This window comes from Bubalus kerabau, chromosome 20, assembly GCF_029407905.1.
Source record: "Bubalus kerabau isolate K-KA32 ecotype Philippines breed swamp buffalo chromosome 20, PCC_UOA_SB_1v2, whole genome shotgun sequence".
NCBI classification, from domain to species: domain Eukaryota; kingdom Metazoa; phylum Chordata; class Mammalia; order Artiodactyla; family Bovidae; genus Bubalus; species Bubalus kerabau.
Genome location: NC_073643.1, coordinates 49,003,505 through 49,020,047, shown reverse-complemented (window position 1 = coordinate 49,020,047; position 16,543 = coordinate 49,003,505). Strand labels below are relative to the sequence as shown.

Here is a 16,543-nt window from a genome sequence, read left to right as displayed (position 1 = left end):
ACAGAAAAGTTGCTCTCAATACAACAGGCTAAGGTAAAATAATTCTGCTTAAGGCAGAGAATGTGATACAAACTGGGAGTGCAGGCCAAGGCTGGGTCAGAAGTGTGGAAGGCTGTTCACACGAGAATCCTTTGTGTGGCTGTAGAAGTGGGTGGGGTGAAGTGACCCTGCACTTGGACCATCCAGAGAGAGTCCCCTTGCTTCCAGGGAGCTCCAGGAAAGCTTTTCTGAGCTGATGGATTCGTCATGTAGGAGCCTCACTGATGGCCTGACACTGTGGATCACCCCCTCCCTTATAGTTCTGTCCACAGCCCAGTGAAGTTAAAGTATGTCCCATTTTAACAGATGAGAAAATGAAGCCTTGGAGAAGTTCGGTCACAAATGTGGGGGTAAGGTTAGACCTGGCCAACCTGAGAGGCCTGCTCTCAACCACTGCCCCATCCTACTTGAAGGGTGGAGCCCGCTTGGCAAGCAGGAGGATTCTCTCCGTCAGTGCAGTCCTGACACCATGCCCCACAGTTAGCCTCAGTTTCTGCTTGGGGAGTTCGGTTTGACTTCTTGTCTCTGCAGCCCCAACCTCAGTCTAGGGAGCGCTTGTACATTTCATTCCCTAGTTGACATGGAACCAGAAATGCAAAGTAGTGTCCCCCCACCTTTCCCATGGGCAGGCTGTGAGTTATCTGTTTGGATCAGATCTTTTGAAAAACAAGCTTTAAGAGTGAAACGCAGCAACTCTATTGATATCATCATGGGACATAGCCCCAGAGAGTAAAAAGCCACAGAGTTTTACCCATGAAAAGAAGTTTGCTCTTCTTGGAAATAGTAACTGAATTTCAGTCAGTTCAGTTCAGTCCTTCAGTCGTGTCTGACTCTTTGCAACCCCCATGGACTGCAGCACACCAAGCTTTCCTCTCCATCACCAACTCCCAGAGCTTACACGCAGTAATTCTATTGATATCATCATGGGACATGGCCCCAGAGAGTAAAAAGCCACAGAGTTTTGCCCATGAAAAGAAGTTTGCTCTTCTTGGACATAGTGGCTGAATTTACAACATGATTAATATTAGAACCATGAAGTATTACACTGCTATAGAGGAAAGTGACCCTCCAGAGCCTAGGGATAGTGTTCCCACTTTACAGACGGGACCTGGAGAAGCCTGGAGAGAGGTGGGACTGCCCAGGGCAGAGCCAGGACCCCGCTGAGGCCTGAGAACCCTGGTCCACCCAGTGGCCCCCCCACCCTGCTGCTTTCAGCTTCTGTCCATGGTGGCAGTAACCACCAAGAAAAACGTTCTGTAGAGATGACTCCTGGCCATATCTGTAAGGGTCTCCCATCATGATTTTCCTTGTCCTGCTCCTGAAGAAGAGGGTGACCCTGTGGGAGTAACCTGTAACAGTGAACTTGGCTGACTCTTATGACTTTTTAGTCTTTCTGCTGAAGTCAGGCATGGAATAGTCGTGGAGAAGCAAATTGCATGAGCAGCCTCCTGTGTATGTGTGTTTCTGTCTCTTGATGGAGCTTTTTCTTTAAGGTTTTTCTGTGATTGGATTTTGATGTTTTTCTTTACGGTTTGTTTGGTTCTGTGTTTTTGCATGGAGTTGTGAAAAAGTGAATCAAATTTGTAGTTGGTTTCTTTTGACTTGACTAAGGAAGAAAAGGGTTATTCTGTGAGAGTACTGGTTGTATTGTATCGTCTGTAATTCTGCTCATTTTGCCTTCCCATTTGAAGCCTTTGCCTCAATGTGCCTGGAGATGGCTATTTAACCCCCTCACCCTGGCAGGTTCAGTCCTCTGGGTGCTCACAGATGGGAAGGGGTCTTCTTTGGTGCCTCAGAAAAGATGTTTCTTAGTTCTCTGGGCCCATCGAGTCAGGTCCATGTCCATCCTTGTCATTCACACCCCGTCTGTCCCCCGAGCAGGGTCCACAGCTGTGCAGCCGCACCGTCAGAGCTCTCTGGTCCTGCTCCTTTGCGCTGCCCTGAGGCCAGTCTGGGCTGGGCTCAGACTACTCCCCATGGCGCTCCAGGCACCTCTGTCAGGTTTTACAGCTGAAACTCAGGCATCCTTCAGAGGAGGAGCCATATGGTTAGGGCTTGCAGGGGAAAGGCCTTCCTGTTGACGCCATCAGGTCTCTAAAACCAGGTCGCTGCAGTTTGCAATTATGCATCAGGGCAAAGACATGCACATGTGGGGGTGATTCTCCCATTATTTGGCTTTTGATGACGGCTCCTAACCCCAGAGCAGAGTTAGTCATTCCTTACAGCACTTGCCCAAACCCCTGAGGCAGCTCTGGTCTTGGTGGACCGAAGTGCACTGGGTGCTGCCTCTCCCCTGGGTCGTCCAGGACAGGCGCAGAGCCGGGTCCCTCATTGTGTCCTGTACCTCCTCTGCCGCCTGCTCCCCAGCACATGTTGGAGACGTTTCTAGGGTTGAATCAAGCGGAGGAGAAGAAAACACCCATGTGCCAGATGGTGACTCTTGAATGGGTCCCTGGGCCTCCTGACCTGAGTGGGTACGTTTCAACTTTTCCTCTGCTTCTGCTTGATGCCGTGCTGTGGGGAAGGAAGAAGTGCCCGGAGACACCGGTGCGCTAGGACCACAGACAGCTTTGCCCTCTGGTCGCTGGTTGGGAGAAAACCTTCTTTCCCCATAGGACCATATTCTGAGCTCTAGTGCAGGCATCTTTGGTCAACAGTCTTTTTTATTAATCTAACTGACGTCCTTCAGCATCTTGGCTTCACAAGCTGGGCAGAAGAACATCAGGTAGGATTAACGGAAAATGAGTTGAATACTTGCGTTTTTAAAGAGATTCTTTGCTTGGTACCTTCATATGCTCCTCCCTTGATAATATCTCCTCTCCTTCAGTATATTTAAAGTAAGAATTTGTTTATGAAATCTTAGGTTTGTTCACAGATGTTCTAGAGTACTTCTTGCGGGGACGAGGAAAGATGTAGCTGTAACTGAGACGCTGTGACGGCCTCTCAGGACAAAATTGGAAATCAGAGGAGTACGCTGGCACTGATGGGGACAGGGCTCGCTTTGGTCCCCAGGCTTCTTTCCTTGGGAAGTTGGATAGTGGGTTTCTCTTCCTGTTGGGATACTTTCTGGGTTTCCTCGGCAGATCATGGAAGTGAAGGCTCCTCTGTGAGACACCTGGCTTCTCAGCACTTCGTTTTGCCAGTCAGGTCCCTGGGGACCCTTCATCATGTTCTTCACCCTCCTGCCAGCTTCCCAGAGGCTCATCCTGGAGGCAGAGATTGCGTTTGTCCCATCCTTGGGTGCATAGGGCATCCAGTCAGTCAGTTCAGGTCGGTCACTCAGTTGTGTCTGACTCTTTGTGACCCATGGATGGCAGCACGCCAGGCTTCCCTGGCCGTCACCAACTCCTGGAGCCACGGCACCACCTGAAGCGTTTCTTCTCCCCGCAGCCAGCATGCCCACCAGTGAGACGGAGTCTGTGAACACAGAGAACGTGAGCGGGGAAGGCGAGAACCGAGGCTGCTGCGGGAGTCTCTGGTGAGTGGGGCTGAGGCGCTGTCCTCTGGGCTCCTCCTGGCTTCTTAGAGAAGCAGATATGAGTGAGTTGCCCAGGTTTCGGTGGAGCCTGGAGCCATGGCCTCAGATGCAAGAGTGGTGGGCGGGCTCACCCTGGGCCCCTTGGTCCCCATCCTAGCCCTGGCCCCCCAGACCCCCCGCATATCACCTGCCTTGTCCTCCAAAGCAGTCCGTCCTGCTGAGATGGAACCTGCCTGGGCTGAGCCAGGTAACCTGGCAATTCCCCTGTGTCCACTAGGTGCTGGTGGAGAAGAAGAGGCGCCGCCAAGGCCGGGCCCTCTGGGTGTCGGCGCTGGGGGTAAAGGCTTCTCTGAGCCTGGTGCTGGCGTCAGTGCTTTGAAGGGCTTGTATGGCAGAATTGCTCACAGAATGTGCTCCCTATTTAAGTTTCCTTCACTTACGGGCTCTCCCAACCTCATGCATAGTGGCTGGATAACGAGACCCTGCCCTTCTTGGCTCATACACTTTGTTTGGAGCCCTGCACCCCCTCCTAACCTTGGAGGATGCCTCCACATGAGCACACATTGGCTTTTTTTCTGGATGCGCTGGGCTGCAGGAGCAGGCACCCCAGCTGCGTGCAGCGCTCCAAGCACCGCCTGCTCTGGGGGAGCCCCATGCGATTCTCTTTTGTTTGCTTTCTGCTGGTGTCCTTTAGGTCTTATGCCTGTCGAGTACAGGTGTCATTTTCAAGAGAATCTGATCTCCTTGGCGGAGATGCATAAAAATGATGTTAGGAGCAGGAAACTCAACAGTTTATGAAGTAAAATTTCCTCCTCCTCCTTGCTGGGCCCTCCTATAGTAGCATGAAGTAGGTAGGGAATGGGTTTGTCTTGCCATTCTACAGATGAGCACACTGAGGCTCAAAAAGCTGTGCTGCTTGCCTGAGCTCTCGTAGAGTGAAAAGCAGAGCTGGAGCTCCAAGCCCAGGGCTCTTCTCACTGTAGCAGCAGCACGTGCTGTTGTGGAGATGCGTGGCTGAGCTGTGGGCAGGAGCAGCCCCGCTGGCTGCAGTGTGAGCAGTTTGGGGGTAGGGGGGAGAAGAACCCTTGTCATCTCCACCTGTGCCAGGGCTGCTCAGGCAGCTGAGAGTCTTCTCTTGCCTGGCCCCCTGCTCCATGCTCACCCCAGCTGGCTCACTTCAGGAGCCGGGGGTGCTGGAACCAGGCTTCCATGCATGGCTTTTATGGTATCTCTGCTGAAAGGTGGAGGGGAACATATCCTGGAGCCTTCCTAACAGGAATCATATTCTTTCTGTCTTTGTTTCAGTCAAGCCATCTCAAAGTCCAAGCTCAGGTCAGTATCTTCTTTCCCTAATTTTTCTTAAACTTGTGTGGGCTTTTTATGTTCTACCTTCTGAACTTTATGTAGAATTGCTCTAGACCTGATTTTTTTTATACTGTGGGCTCTGACATTCATGTAGAAGATCAACCTGCCCAGTAAACAGTAAGTACCTGCCTTGTAGAACTGTAGTAGGTGCCAAAGAACCACTCCCCCCCCCCAAAAAAAAAAACAGATCAGTAAGATGCAACCATGAATAATGTTTTGCTTACTAAGCAACCCTTTTTGTGTACCCTCCCAGAGTCATTTCTCTAAGAGAGATACTTCCTGTCACTTTTCTGCTGTAAACTTTTTCCATTGAAGGAAGTTCAAGAGGTCTTCTGAGTTCCTCGTAATGGTTTTACTTGCTCTGAGTGCAGGTTACATAATCAGCTGGTAAAAACTCATTGAACTGTATACCAGTGATTTGTTACTTTCCCATATAAGTATTATTTTTCAGTTAGAAACAGTGTTTTACCACTGTGTACAAAAATTCACTTAAAGTGGAATAGAACTGAAGGTGAAGTGTTCGTTGCTCAGTCGGTCCATCTTTCTGCCATCCCACTGACTATAGCCCACCAAGCTCCTCTGTCCATGGAATTCTTTTTGTAAAACTGTAAAAATCCTAGAAGAAAACATTGAAAATTTTAGTGACCTTGGGTTAGGCAAAAGTTTCTTGGGTACAACGCCCAAAGCACTGGTCATAACAGGAAAAACTGATGAATTGGACTTCATCAAAATTAAAACTACTACTTCTTGAAAGAAAAAGATCATTTGCAGACTGGAGGAAAAAATTATTGCAAAACAGAATTGAGAAAGGACTAGCATCCAGTATACGTAAGCATAGTATCAGTAATAATAAAACAACCCAATAAAAATGGACAGTAGATTTTTAGTAGGCATGTAGTCATAGAGGGGGCTTTTTGGTGGCTCAGATGGTAAAGAGTCTGCCTGCAATTCAGGCAACCTGAGTTCGATCCCCAGGTTGGGAAGATTCCCTGGAGAAGGGAATGGCAATCCACTCCTGGATTCTTACCTGGAGAATTCCATGGACAGAGGAGCCTGGCAGACTATAGTCCATGTAGATGGCAAATAAGCACATGAAATGACCACTGGTCATTAGGAAATGCAAATTAAAATCACAGCTGAGATACCATGATGTGCCTATAGAATGAATCAAATTTTGAAAGCTGGCATTTTGACAAGGATGCAAATCAATGGAAATTCTTACATACTGCTACAGGTCAGGTGACACAGCCATTTTAAAAGCAAGTTGTCAGTGTCTTACAGAGTCCAGCATATTTACCATATGACCCAGCAATTCACCTCTAAGGTATTTATATAGGAAAAATGAAGATAGATGCCTACACAAAAAATTTTGCATGAATCTTTATTCATAAACATTATATATGTATAATTGATAAATACAACATTTATATGTTTATAATTGCCAAAAGCTGTAAATAACTCAGATGCCCATCAGATGGTAAGGTAGACAAATTATAGTTCATCCATATGATGGACTGAAACTCAGCAACAAGAAGGGAGAAAACTACTGAGAGATCAGTGAGACAAATGGATCACAATTGAACTTTTTCTAAATGAGGGAGGCCAGTCTCAAAAAGCTATATATTGTATGATTCTGTTGATAGGATTGTGAATGAAGCAAAATAATAGAGAAAGAGAACAAATCAGTAGCTTTCAGGGGCTGGGGTGAGCAGTGGATTAACTAGAAAGTGCCATTAAGGATTTTTTTTTGAGTGCTAGAAATATTCTACATCTTGATTGTGGTTGTGATTACAAACTTTAGAAGAAAAGTCAATTTTGCCATATGTAATTTATATCTTAATAAACCTGTCTTTAAAAAAATTAAGGGGACTTTTCCTGGTAGTCTAGTAGCTCGGACTGTGTACTCCCAATGAGGGAGGTATAGATTCGATCGCTGGTTGGGGAACTAAGACCCCACAGCATGTGTGGCGAGGCCAAAAAAAAAAAAAAAATTAACAGCGTTTTCATAATGAAAAGCACTTTCATGAATTTCCTGTTGCCAGAGGACATTTAAATTTCTTCATAATTTGGCCCCCAGATCACCCTCTGACCTCTGGGGTATTTAGACACTCCTCCCAGACTTCGCACTTTGTTATTCTGGACTGCTCTCCAGCTGTCAAATGGACCACACACTCCAGTTCTTCCTACCCAGTCTCTTTGGCGGGAGCTAAGTGGAGTGCCCTGCCCTCTCCCTGTCCACCCGTGGCTAATCCTTATTCAGCTGTCGAGAGAGAGAGCCAGCCCAAACCTCAGCTTTCTGAGGAGCCTTCCCTGACCCTTCAGCTCTCTTGTAGCTCCCTTCTCCTTCCTCCTGTACCCAGTACCCTGGGCGTAGCACTTGGTGTGGGTAATTGCCTGCCACAGCCTTCATACTGTTACAGGATGGGGTCACAGACCGCGCCTCCTCTGGACTTGGGAGACATCTGTCACTTGTCCCTGCAGCATGAATAGGGCTGCAGGGACAAGGCTGCATGCCCTTGAGCTGGATGTCGTTCAGGCCACCTTGCTTGTGTGTATTGCATTATGCATCATGGGAGAAACCCAGTCTTGTGGGAACAGTTTTGAGTGTCCTCAGTGGAATTTTTCTACTCTTGTTATCATGTTTCCAGCTGCTGTTACCATAGGAAACCCACATAGCAAGAGCAGGAATACAATGCACCTCACTTGTTCCAGGTCTTGCCAAAGAGCTGGCACAAGTCTTTCATTGGTCCCTGGGTTACAGTGTTCTTAGCAGAGCAGTGCAGCTGAGTCAGCCAGGGCTGCAGCCTTGACACAGCCTGGAAAGTCTCCTGACTCAAGTGCTAGAGGAAGTGCCCACCACCCCAGTCTGTGAGCACAGCCCGGACTGGGCTGACACTGCCACTCGGCCAGCCCTTCTCTGAGACCCTCTTCACCAAACTGTCCTGTGGCAGGGAATGTTTCCTGTAGGGAGACGGGCTGAGGCAGAGAATACTCTAATTACATACTGCAACTGGGAGTCGGTAGAGAACATGCTGCTTGTCTGTTTGGCTCAGTTCATTTTATTTGTATGGAAACATGATTCAATATTAGCTCTCCTCCTAAAGGTATATTTTGAGCATTGCTAGTTAGAAAGGGCACCTGATGACTCAGGAGTACGACTCATGTCCTACTCAGCATTGATGATTCTCTCTGGCTCCAGAGCTACCTCCCAGATTTACGAAAGGACTGAAGGCTTCCCTAAAAGGAAAACTCAGGTTTTGGAGCCCTTGGCTACCTGATAAATTCCACATGATGATTGAGGTGCTGCAAGAGATGTGGATGATAAGCTGGCGTCTCTCTGCACTGACAGCTCAATCAGACCCGAGAGCCTCGAGGTGGGCATGTGAACTGTGGATGTGTACAAGCTGGTGACTCTGAACATCTAGATTTCCTGACCGCCTTGAGGACTGCATATGACAAATTACGGGGTTATCTGCAGCCATAGGAAGGAAACAGATAAGCATGATCAAGTCAATACTGTGCTTTTAAAAAGTCATCTTTAAAAACCACCGTTATTTGTCTTATGAGGTCTGGTCATTTCTGTGTCATTTGTTCTCCTCTTTCCTCCCTGCACCCCGACCCTGGTGGGGACCTCCAGAGTGCAGTCATTCCTTAGCGATATCGATCAGGTGCTGCGTCTGTCTGTCATCCAGGGGGTAACGTTTGCTTCTCTTACAGCCGCCGCTGGCGCCGCTGGAACCGCTTCAGTCGCAGAAGGTGTAGGGCTGCCGTGAAGTCTGTCACGTTTTACTGGCTGGTCATTGTCCTGGTGTTTCTCAACACCTTAACCATTTCCTCCGAGCACTACAACCAGCCTGACTGGTTGACACAGATTCAAGGTATAAGCAGAAGCCATTCCCTTTTTGCTCCAAACAGGGGATCCCCGAGGCTGCCCAGCTGCAGTCTAGTCTTTTCAGATGGACGTGTGGTTGTCCAGGACCATTTCCAGTGAGCAGTGGAACTTGGAGGGTGGCAGAGCCAAGCACAGGCGCACCTGGCCAGAGTGTGGGTCCGGGTCGTGTGGTGTGTGATGCGCCTTGGAGTTAATGACTCCAGAGCAGCTCATTGTCTGAACCCTGTGTGGGATCAAGGAATCTGGCAGCTGGAAGGGACCTCATATCCCTCCTCCCTGTGCCCGCTGGAAGCTTTATTTTCCGCTGTAGTTTCCTCGGCAAGTGGTGGCTGTTTGCCCACCTCGACTGCCCCAGCAGGGTGGTGTGGGAGCTCACCCCATTCTGAGTTGGACAGTTTTGAGCCATTGTGAAGACCTACCTGATGTCAAGTTATATCTGTTTCTACTCAACTCTCCAGCCTGCTGGGTAGCATTTTTTGAAGTGACCTTGACAGGCAACTGCTGCTTAGATCTGGGGGCAGTAAGCAAGACCAGACAGATTTCTTGTGTGACTGAAACAAATAAAAATAATACGATGGTCTAAATGCAGACTTGTAGGCTTTCAGGCCTTGAAAGCCACAGAGATTATGTGGTAAGCTGCCCCTCCCCATTGTACAGTCAGTGAAAGTGAACCCCAGAGAAACCAAGGAACTTCTCTAGGGGGCACACGTTTGGGTGGTAGCAGAAGCAAGACTGGAGCCTGGAAGACAAGCGGACCATGGATGTTCCTGCCACATTTCTGTAGAGAGGGCAAGAGCAAAACCATGGGCTGAGAGCTTGGGGCCCTTCTGGCAGCGGCTGGTGGGAGGGGAGGTGGCGGACCAGGGGTCAGAGATGCTCCCATGCTGAGATCCCATGGACACGTGCTCCTTGTGTTTCCAGATATTGCTAACAAAGTCCTCTTGGCTCTGTTCACCTGTGAGATGCTGGTCAAAATGTACAGCTTGGGTCTCCAGGCGTACTTTGTCTCTCTTTTCAATCGGTTTGATTGCTTCGTGGTGTGCGGCGGAATTACCGAGACGATCCTGGTGGAACTGGAAATCATGTCTCCCCTGGGCATCTCTGTGTTCCGCTGTGTGCGGCTCTTGAGAATTTTCAAAGTGACCAGGTGAGGACGTGTGTGCTCCCTGCAGGGGTTTCCCAACCGTGGGTGGTGGTCAGCCCCGACCCCACTTGGGGGGACCATCTGCTCCACCCCACGCGGCGCCCTAGGCTTACCCCCTCGTCTTGACTTGCAGGCACTGGACCTCCCTGAGCAACTTGGTGGCCCTAGGCTTACCCCCTCGTCTTGACTTGCAGGCACTGGACCTCCCTGAGCAACTTGGTGGCATCCTTGTTAAACTCCATGAAGTCCATCGCTTCGCTGCTGCTTCTGCTTTTTCTCTTCATCATCATCTTCTCCTTGCTGGGGATGCAGCTGTTTGGTGGCAAGTTTAATTTTGACGAAACGCAAACCAAGCGGAGCACCTTCGATAATTTCCCGCAAGCCCTTCTCACAGTGTTCCAGGTGAGTGCCCCACCCTCCTATCCCTGGGTGGCGCCTTAGAAGACACCTTCTCGTCTGTCCACAACTCAACAAGGCAAAATGATTCCATCGTCACTGTATCAGCAACCTCTGTTCTAATAACACTCTGATTAATTTTGTGCCATATAAGTCATTTATTTTGCATCAAAGTCCAGAGGGATGTGCTGTGATCTCATGTTTTTGTGAGATCACTGGATGTCTTGCTAAGTCGCTTCAGTTGTGTCCGACTCTGTGTGACCCTGTAGACGGCAGCCCACCAGGCTCCCCCGTCCCTGGCATTCTCCAGGCAAGAACAGTGGAGTGGGTTGCCATTTCCTTTTCCAATGCATGAAAGTGAAAAGTGAAAGTGAAGTCGCTCAGTCGTGTCCAACTCTTAGTGACCCCATGGACTGCAGCCCACCATGCTCCTCCGTCCATGGGATTTTCCAGGCAAGAGTACTGGAGTGGGGTGCCAGTGCCTTCTCCACTGGATGTCTTATGAAATAATAAACCTCACGTTTGTGTTTGACTGTATGAGGTTTCTGGGGTTTCATAGGGTCTGAAATCCTCTTCTTGTACTTTGCTCATTCTTGATGGCAGGCCAGTTTTATAATCCTGGTTATAATGGATTTATGCATAGTGTGACTTCTAAAGCCCTGATGCTGTGGTGTATAGTCAGGAATCAGGGTGACTAAACAGTCGCGACAGCTGCTGTCCCTTTGCTGTCCCCGTCGTGTGGTGGAATGGGGACACACAGGCTCTGAGGGTGTCTGTGCTGGTGCGGCCCTGGCGGGCATCAGGCCGAGAAGGGAGCCACGGGGTTAGGGCTGCACAGGTGGCCCTGCCCTCAGAGGCCCAGCCTTTCCACCCCACCTGGCTCTCACCTGAGGTGTTCCAAGCCCCCTCCTTGTGTGTTGTGGCCTTCCTTGGACACAGCCTGGCAGGTAAATTTTAAAAACCCATCTGCCCTTGTTGCTTTTCACATGTAATGCCAGCAAGTCCTGCAGGCAGGGCGGGGTGGCCTGGCCGGAGGCCTGACCTCCCACGGTGGCTCTTCCATTGCTCAGCACTGTGACTTTGTAAAGTGACTGTTTTCTGAAAGATGGAGCCTAGAAGGAATGATCTCTAAGGTTCTTTCCTACTTGGACATTTTGAATTGAATGGAATTGCTGTCACTGCTACAGGCCTGGCCTATAGCAATACAGTATAATATAACTCAGAATTGTTTATTTTTGGCTGTGCTGGGTCTTCGTTGCTGTGCTTGGATTTTCTCTAGTTGGGGCAAGCAGGGGCTCATCTTCATCGCAGTGCTTGGGCTTCTCACTGCAGGGTCCTCTCTCTTTGCAGAACACAGGCTCTAGGCTTTCGGGCTTCCACAGTTGCAGCACATGGGCTCAGCAGCTGTGGTGCATGGGCTTAGTTGCTGCATTGCATGAGGAATCTTCCCAGGCCAGGGATGGAACCTGTGTCCCCTGCATTGGCAGGAGGATTATTAACCACAGGACCACCAGGGAAGTCCCCTAACTCAGCTTTTTGAATTAAACTTAATTTTTGGCCACTGATGAGTTATTCATTTTGTTTTGTTTTGTTTTTTTGATGCTTCCAGAGAAACCTGCATGGTGCTGGTGGTTTTTGTAGTACATGTGTATGGCACAGAATTTAAATGTTAGAAAAGCATGTAAAGTAGCAAGTCTATCTCCAACCCAGCCACCAATTTTCCCTTGTGGGAGGCAACCACCATTAAGCAGATTTTTCTGTATTCTCCCAGTGTGTTTGCTCAGATGTAAATAAATTTACCTGTCTACCTACGATCAGATGAATTTACACAGATGGTAGCTCATTCTACGTGCTTTTTTAAATCTTTCTTCTTTAGCACCTTAAGTGTCCTTAAGAACCTGTCTTATTGGTCCATAAAAAGGTGCCTCTTCCTTTTCAATGCTGCCTGCATTTATTTTTTATTGGAGGATAATTGCTTTACAATATTACTATATGGGTTGTGCCATACATGAGCATGAGTCAGCCACAGGTAGACATATGTCCGCTCCCTCCTGAACCTCCCTCCTCCCCCTCCCCCTCGAGGTTGTACAGAGCACTGGGTTGAGCCCCCTGTGTCTGTCCATTTTGTGGTGTGGGTGTGCCATAATTCATGGAACTGGTCCCCTGCTGCTGAATGAATATTAAACTGTGTCTTGGCTGAGTAGGTAGCCTTGAATGCACATCATGGGGCTCGTGTGTGATATTAGATCTGTAGCATAAATCCCCTCAAATGGAATTGCTGGCTTAAAGGGGGTGTGTCCATTTTCAACTTTGACACTCTTGCTTAAGTCTTCTCTTTAAGGCTGTGGTAGTTGATCCTCCAGTGATGGGGGTGGATTCTGTCTGTCACCTCACTCTCTTTTAGCACAGTGAGTACACAAACATTCTGATCACCGCCTGTCTGGTAGATGAAAGTGTTCTCTCATTGTAGTTTTAATTGATACTACTCTTGTCAGGAATGAGGTTGAATATCTTTTCATGTGACTAGGAGCCATTTATAGTTCCTTCTCTATAAATTGCTTTACCTTTTCCAATCATTTGGCAAATTTCTGTTTGGTAGTGATTCACATCATAGATATGATTTTCCATTTCCACAGTTGATAAAGCATGAGGAATGCTAGGCAGCCGTTAAAAAGAATGAAGTGACCCTGTGACACAGAGGGTCTCCAGAATACATCGAGAGGGAGAATAAAAAGCAAATTGTAGAAAATTCAAATAGTATGATACCCTCTTTTTCTAATACATAAATAAGATACCAACTGCCTGTTTTCTCCGGGTGTGTATGCTGCTGCTGCTGCTGCTAAGTCGCTTCAGTCGTGTCTGACTCTGTGCGACCCCATTGACGGCAGCCCACCAGGCTCTGCCGTCCCTGGGATTCTTCAGGCAAGAACACTGGAGTGGGTTGCCATTTCCTTCTCCAATGCATGAAAGTGAAAAGGGGAAGTGAAATCACTCAGTCATGTCCGACTCTTAGCGACCCCTTGGACTGCAGCCCACCAGGCTCCACCGTCCATGGGATTTTCCAGGCAAGAGGACTGGAGTGGGGTGCCATTGCCTTCTCCGCCGGGTGTGTATATATATGCTTAAATGCACAGACAGACAGAGGTCCTGGAGAGACACACCAGCAGGGGCTGAATGGGCTGGGGTGCAGTCAAAGAGTACACACGTCTTATGTGGAATGTCATCTTATTTTCATCAGAATAATTAACTCATGTATTTGTGTGATTAAGTGTAATGTTTTGAAGACTATGGTTTGACGGATGCATTTGTTCTGTGCAAGCTGAATTGTGCAAGGCAGCTGACACCAGACCCAGGCAGCCCCAGGAGCTTGGGAGAATCGTGGGAACTGTGAGTCCACCTGCCCACTGATCCCAGTTTTGGCTTCTTAGATCCTGACAGGCGAAGACTGGAATGCTGTGATGTATGACGGTATCATGGCGTATGGGGGCCCATCATCTTCTGGAATGATCGTCTGCATCTACTTCATCATCCTCTTCATTTGCGGTAACTGTATCCTTCTGGATGGCTGGGGTCACCTTGTCGTCACCATATGCTGTCCTCCTCTCCAAGGTTCCCCGGGGTGGGGGCAGTGGTGGCCAGGGTGATGGGAACGTGAGCATCCTCACCTCGCTCCCGTGTGTCCTCCACTGTTGCTGGGACAGCAGGGGAGCGGCAGAGTCTCCTCCGGGCCTTGAGGAATGAGAGCAGCCACGGAGGCAGCCTGAGGTGGCACGTGGGCGACACCGGGGGTCACCCGCTCCGCGTGACATCACAGCCCAAGGGATGGCTTAGGACAAAGCCATGTGCTCTGTATGCTGCCACCCTTGAGAGTATAGGGAGGAAAAGTGTTCTCTGGCTTTCAGGTTCTTTTGACCGGCTACTAATCAAATTGACGTAAGACAGATTAATAGGAAAACACATTTAATTTCATACATATGAAGACCCCGTAGGTGTAGGACCTAAGAAATAACCAAAGCAGGCTGTTCATATATATTTCCAGAGAAAAAAATCAATTATTTCTGAAGATTTGACAAAACAAAGAAGTGTTTGCTTGGGATAGCAAAGTAACGGAGAAGTCACAAGCTTTGTTTGTAAAGCCTTCTCAGCCTCGGATCCCCAATTGCCAGCACTGTCCCCTGGCTTAGGGAGGATGCCTCTCAGGGAGCTGGTTTCCTGCTGTCAGGGGAACAGATGTGGGTCAGAGTGTTCTTCTTGTACCAGCTGTTTCTCAAATAACTTTAATTCAAAGTCATCAACATGCCACCTTGGCTTGTTTTGGGGTGGCCCACTCCAAGCCCCATTAAAAGGTTAGGGGTACATCTCTGACTTCCTAAGACCCTTCAGAATGGATGGGGATGTTTATCTTCAGTGGATTGATCTGAGCTCTCCTGACCCTCATTTTGCTCTGCTGATCTCTACGTCTTTGGGGATCACGTGTCCCTTGGCCAGCTGCTCTGTCCTGCTTTCTCTGACTTGTTTTCTTCCTTCTCCCAGCCAGAGTCACTCTAACCCTGGGTTTCTGAAAATTCAGACCTCCCTTTACGTCGCTTGGCCCCTCTTGACCCTGTAGCCTTGGATTGTGTCTGCTTTCTCTCTGTGCCCTCGCTGCCCTGGCACAAGACCTGGCACATGGAGCTCCTTGATTAATGCTTAGTGAGAGAACAACTGTGACCGAGGTATGAATACTGCTCCTTGGTCTTCGCTTTTTTATTTTAAAGAATCCTAATCTAGAATCTTCTTCTGAGAAGTCTGGTGGGCTGTTTTCCCCTTCATTTTCTCTGGCTTGTTAGTGAACCTTCTTCAGGGTGGAAACTCTAGTGCAAGCCTGTGAGAACAGTGCTTTGTACTTCGGAGTATTCTGTGGAAGCCCCTCTCCCAGCACACACAAATCCTGCTGCAGGGAGCCACGCTGCCCACCCCTGCCCCCAGGGGAGCTCTCCCGCCAGTTTCTCTCCATGCTCCTCTCATCACTTGCGGCTCCCGCTAGAGTTTGGGGAGCAGTTCTCCATCTTGCCACCTAGTAATAGGCGATAAGCTCCCTGAGTCTGCAGTCTCTTTTTGTATTCACGTCTTTGTGGCTTACACCACAAGATCACGCACAGTTGGCTCTTGGTCAGTGTTTGTTAAATGAATGATCAGTATTTTCTTTTTCTGTTCTCGTGATTAATTCTCTAGGCCACAGCCATATACTGGTTCCAATCTGCACAGAAGTATTCTCTAGCCACTTTCCCTCCAGTTAGATGTTGTAGTTTCTTTATAGTGGGTGTATCACTCTCTGCAGTCCTTAAATGGTTTATGATCTATCTCCCCCAGCTAGAACAGATGCTACTTGGAAACCAGGTCTCCAATCTGTCCTGTTTCCTCTCATGTCCCCAGAACCCAGAACTCTAACCAGCATATCAGAGTTGCTTGGCAGATCTTGTCAGATGAATTCCATGGCACACCAGTGTTTAGGAGGGTCTGGTGGGTTATACATCTAAATATATCTATTGGGTATTCGCTCTTGGAAACCATCTGTTACAATCTTGTAAGACTTTCCTGTGGTTTATTACTCTGGGTTTACTTTCTACTACTGAAAGAATCTGGTGTCATTGTAAGACGAGAGACACAGTATTTCTTCATTGCCATCATTAGTAGGAATTCTCAGTGCAGTTATTCCCAGCACTGATCATTTTCTGAGCCACAATTATCCCACGTTCATCAGAAGGGAGCTCGTGTTGCCAAATCATCGGCCAGCCCAAAACAAACTGCTTCCCCAGGCTCATTGCAGCTCTGTTTAAAAAGTAATCCTAGTGTATCAGAGGTGTTTTGACAGTCTTAATAGAATCGACTCACATTTCTACCCTCTTTTTAAAGACTTGAATAGGTTAGTCAAGCATGACATCCCCTGAAGCTTGCTCATTATCAGTGGCTTGTTAGGTTGTATTTGTTGACATGTTCAGCAACCCACATGAGAGTTCAGATTGCACTGGGCGTGTGGGGCTGTGGCATGCCTCTCCTGTCTCGGGGCCCCTGGGCTCCCATTGTCTTGCATGCAGATGGCCTTGCATCAGCCAGAGGGAGCATCAGTGAGAGAAGGGAGTCACGTTGACCTGTTTGTTGCCCTCTGATCCCTATGCTTCTCCAAAATGTACTTAACTTCTGGCAGGTAAGAAACAGGCATCTTCAGAGTATGTTTTTGTTTTGTTTT

General features: G+C 48.5%; 1 protein-coding gene across 1 annotated transcript in view; it reads left to right on the top strand.

The window, feature by feature from the left end:
* Positions 1-16,543, top strand: part of CACNA1D (calcium voltage-gated channel subunit alpha1 D) — a 326,915-nt gene that overhangs the window by 230,080 nt on the left and 80,292 nt on the right. The window contains exons 8-13 of the mRNA XM_055557680.1: positions 3,430-3,517; positions 4,823-4,849; positions 8,600-8,760; positions 9,696-9,921; positions 10,113-10,320; positions 13,743-13,863. Coding sequence (XP_055413655.1) covers positions 3,430-3,517; positions 4,823-4,849; positions 8,600-8,760; positions 9,696-9,921; positions 10,113-10,320; positions 13,743-13,863 — 831 coding nt within the window. The remainder of the gene's footprint in view (positions 1-3,429; positions 3,518-4,822; positions 4,850-8,599; positions 8,761-9,695; positions 9,922-10,112; positions 10,321-13,742; positions 13,864-16,543) is intronic.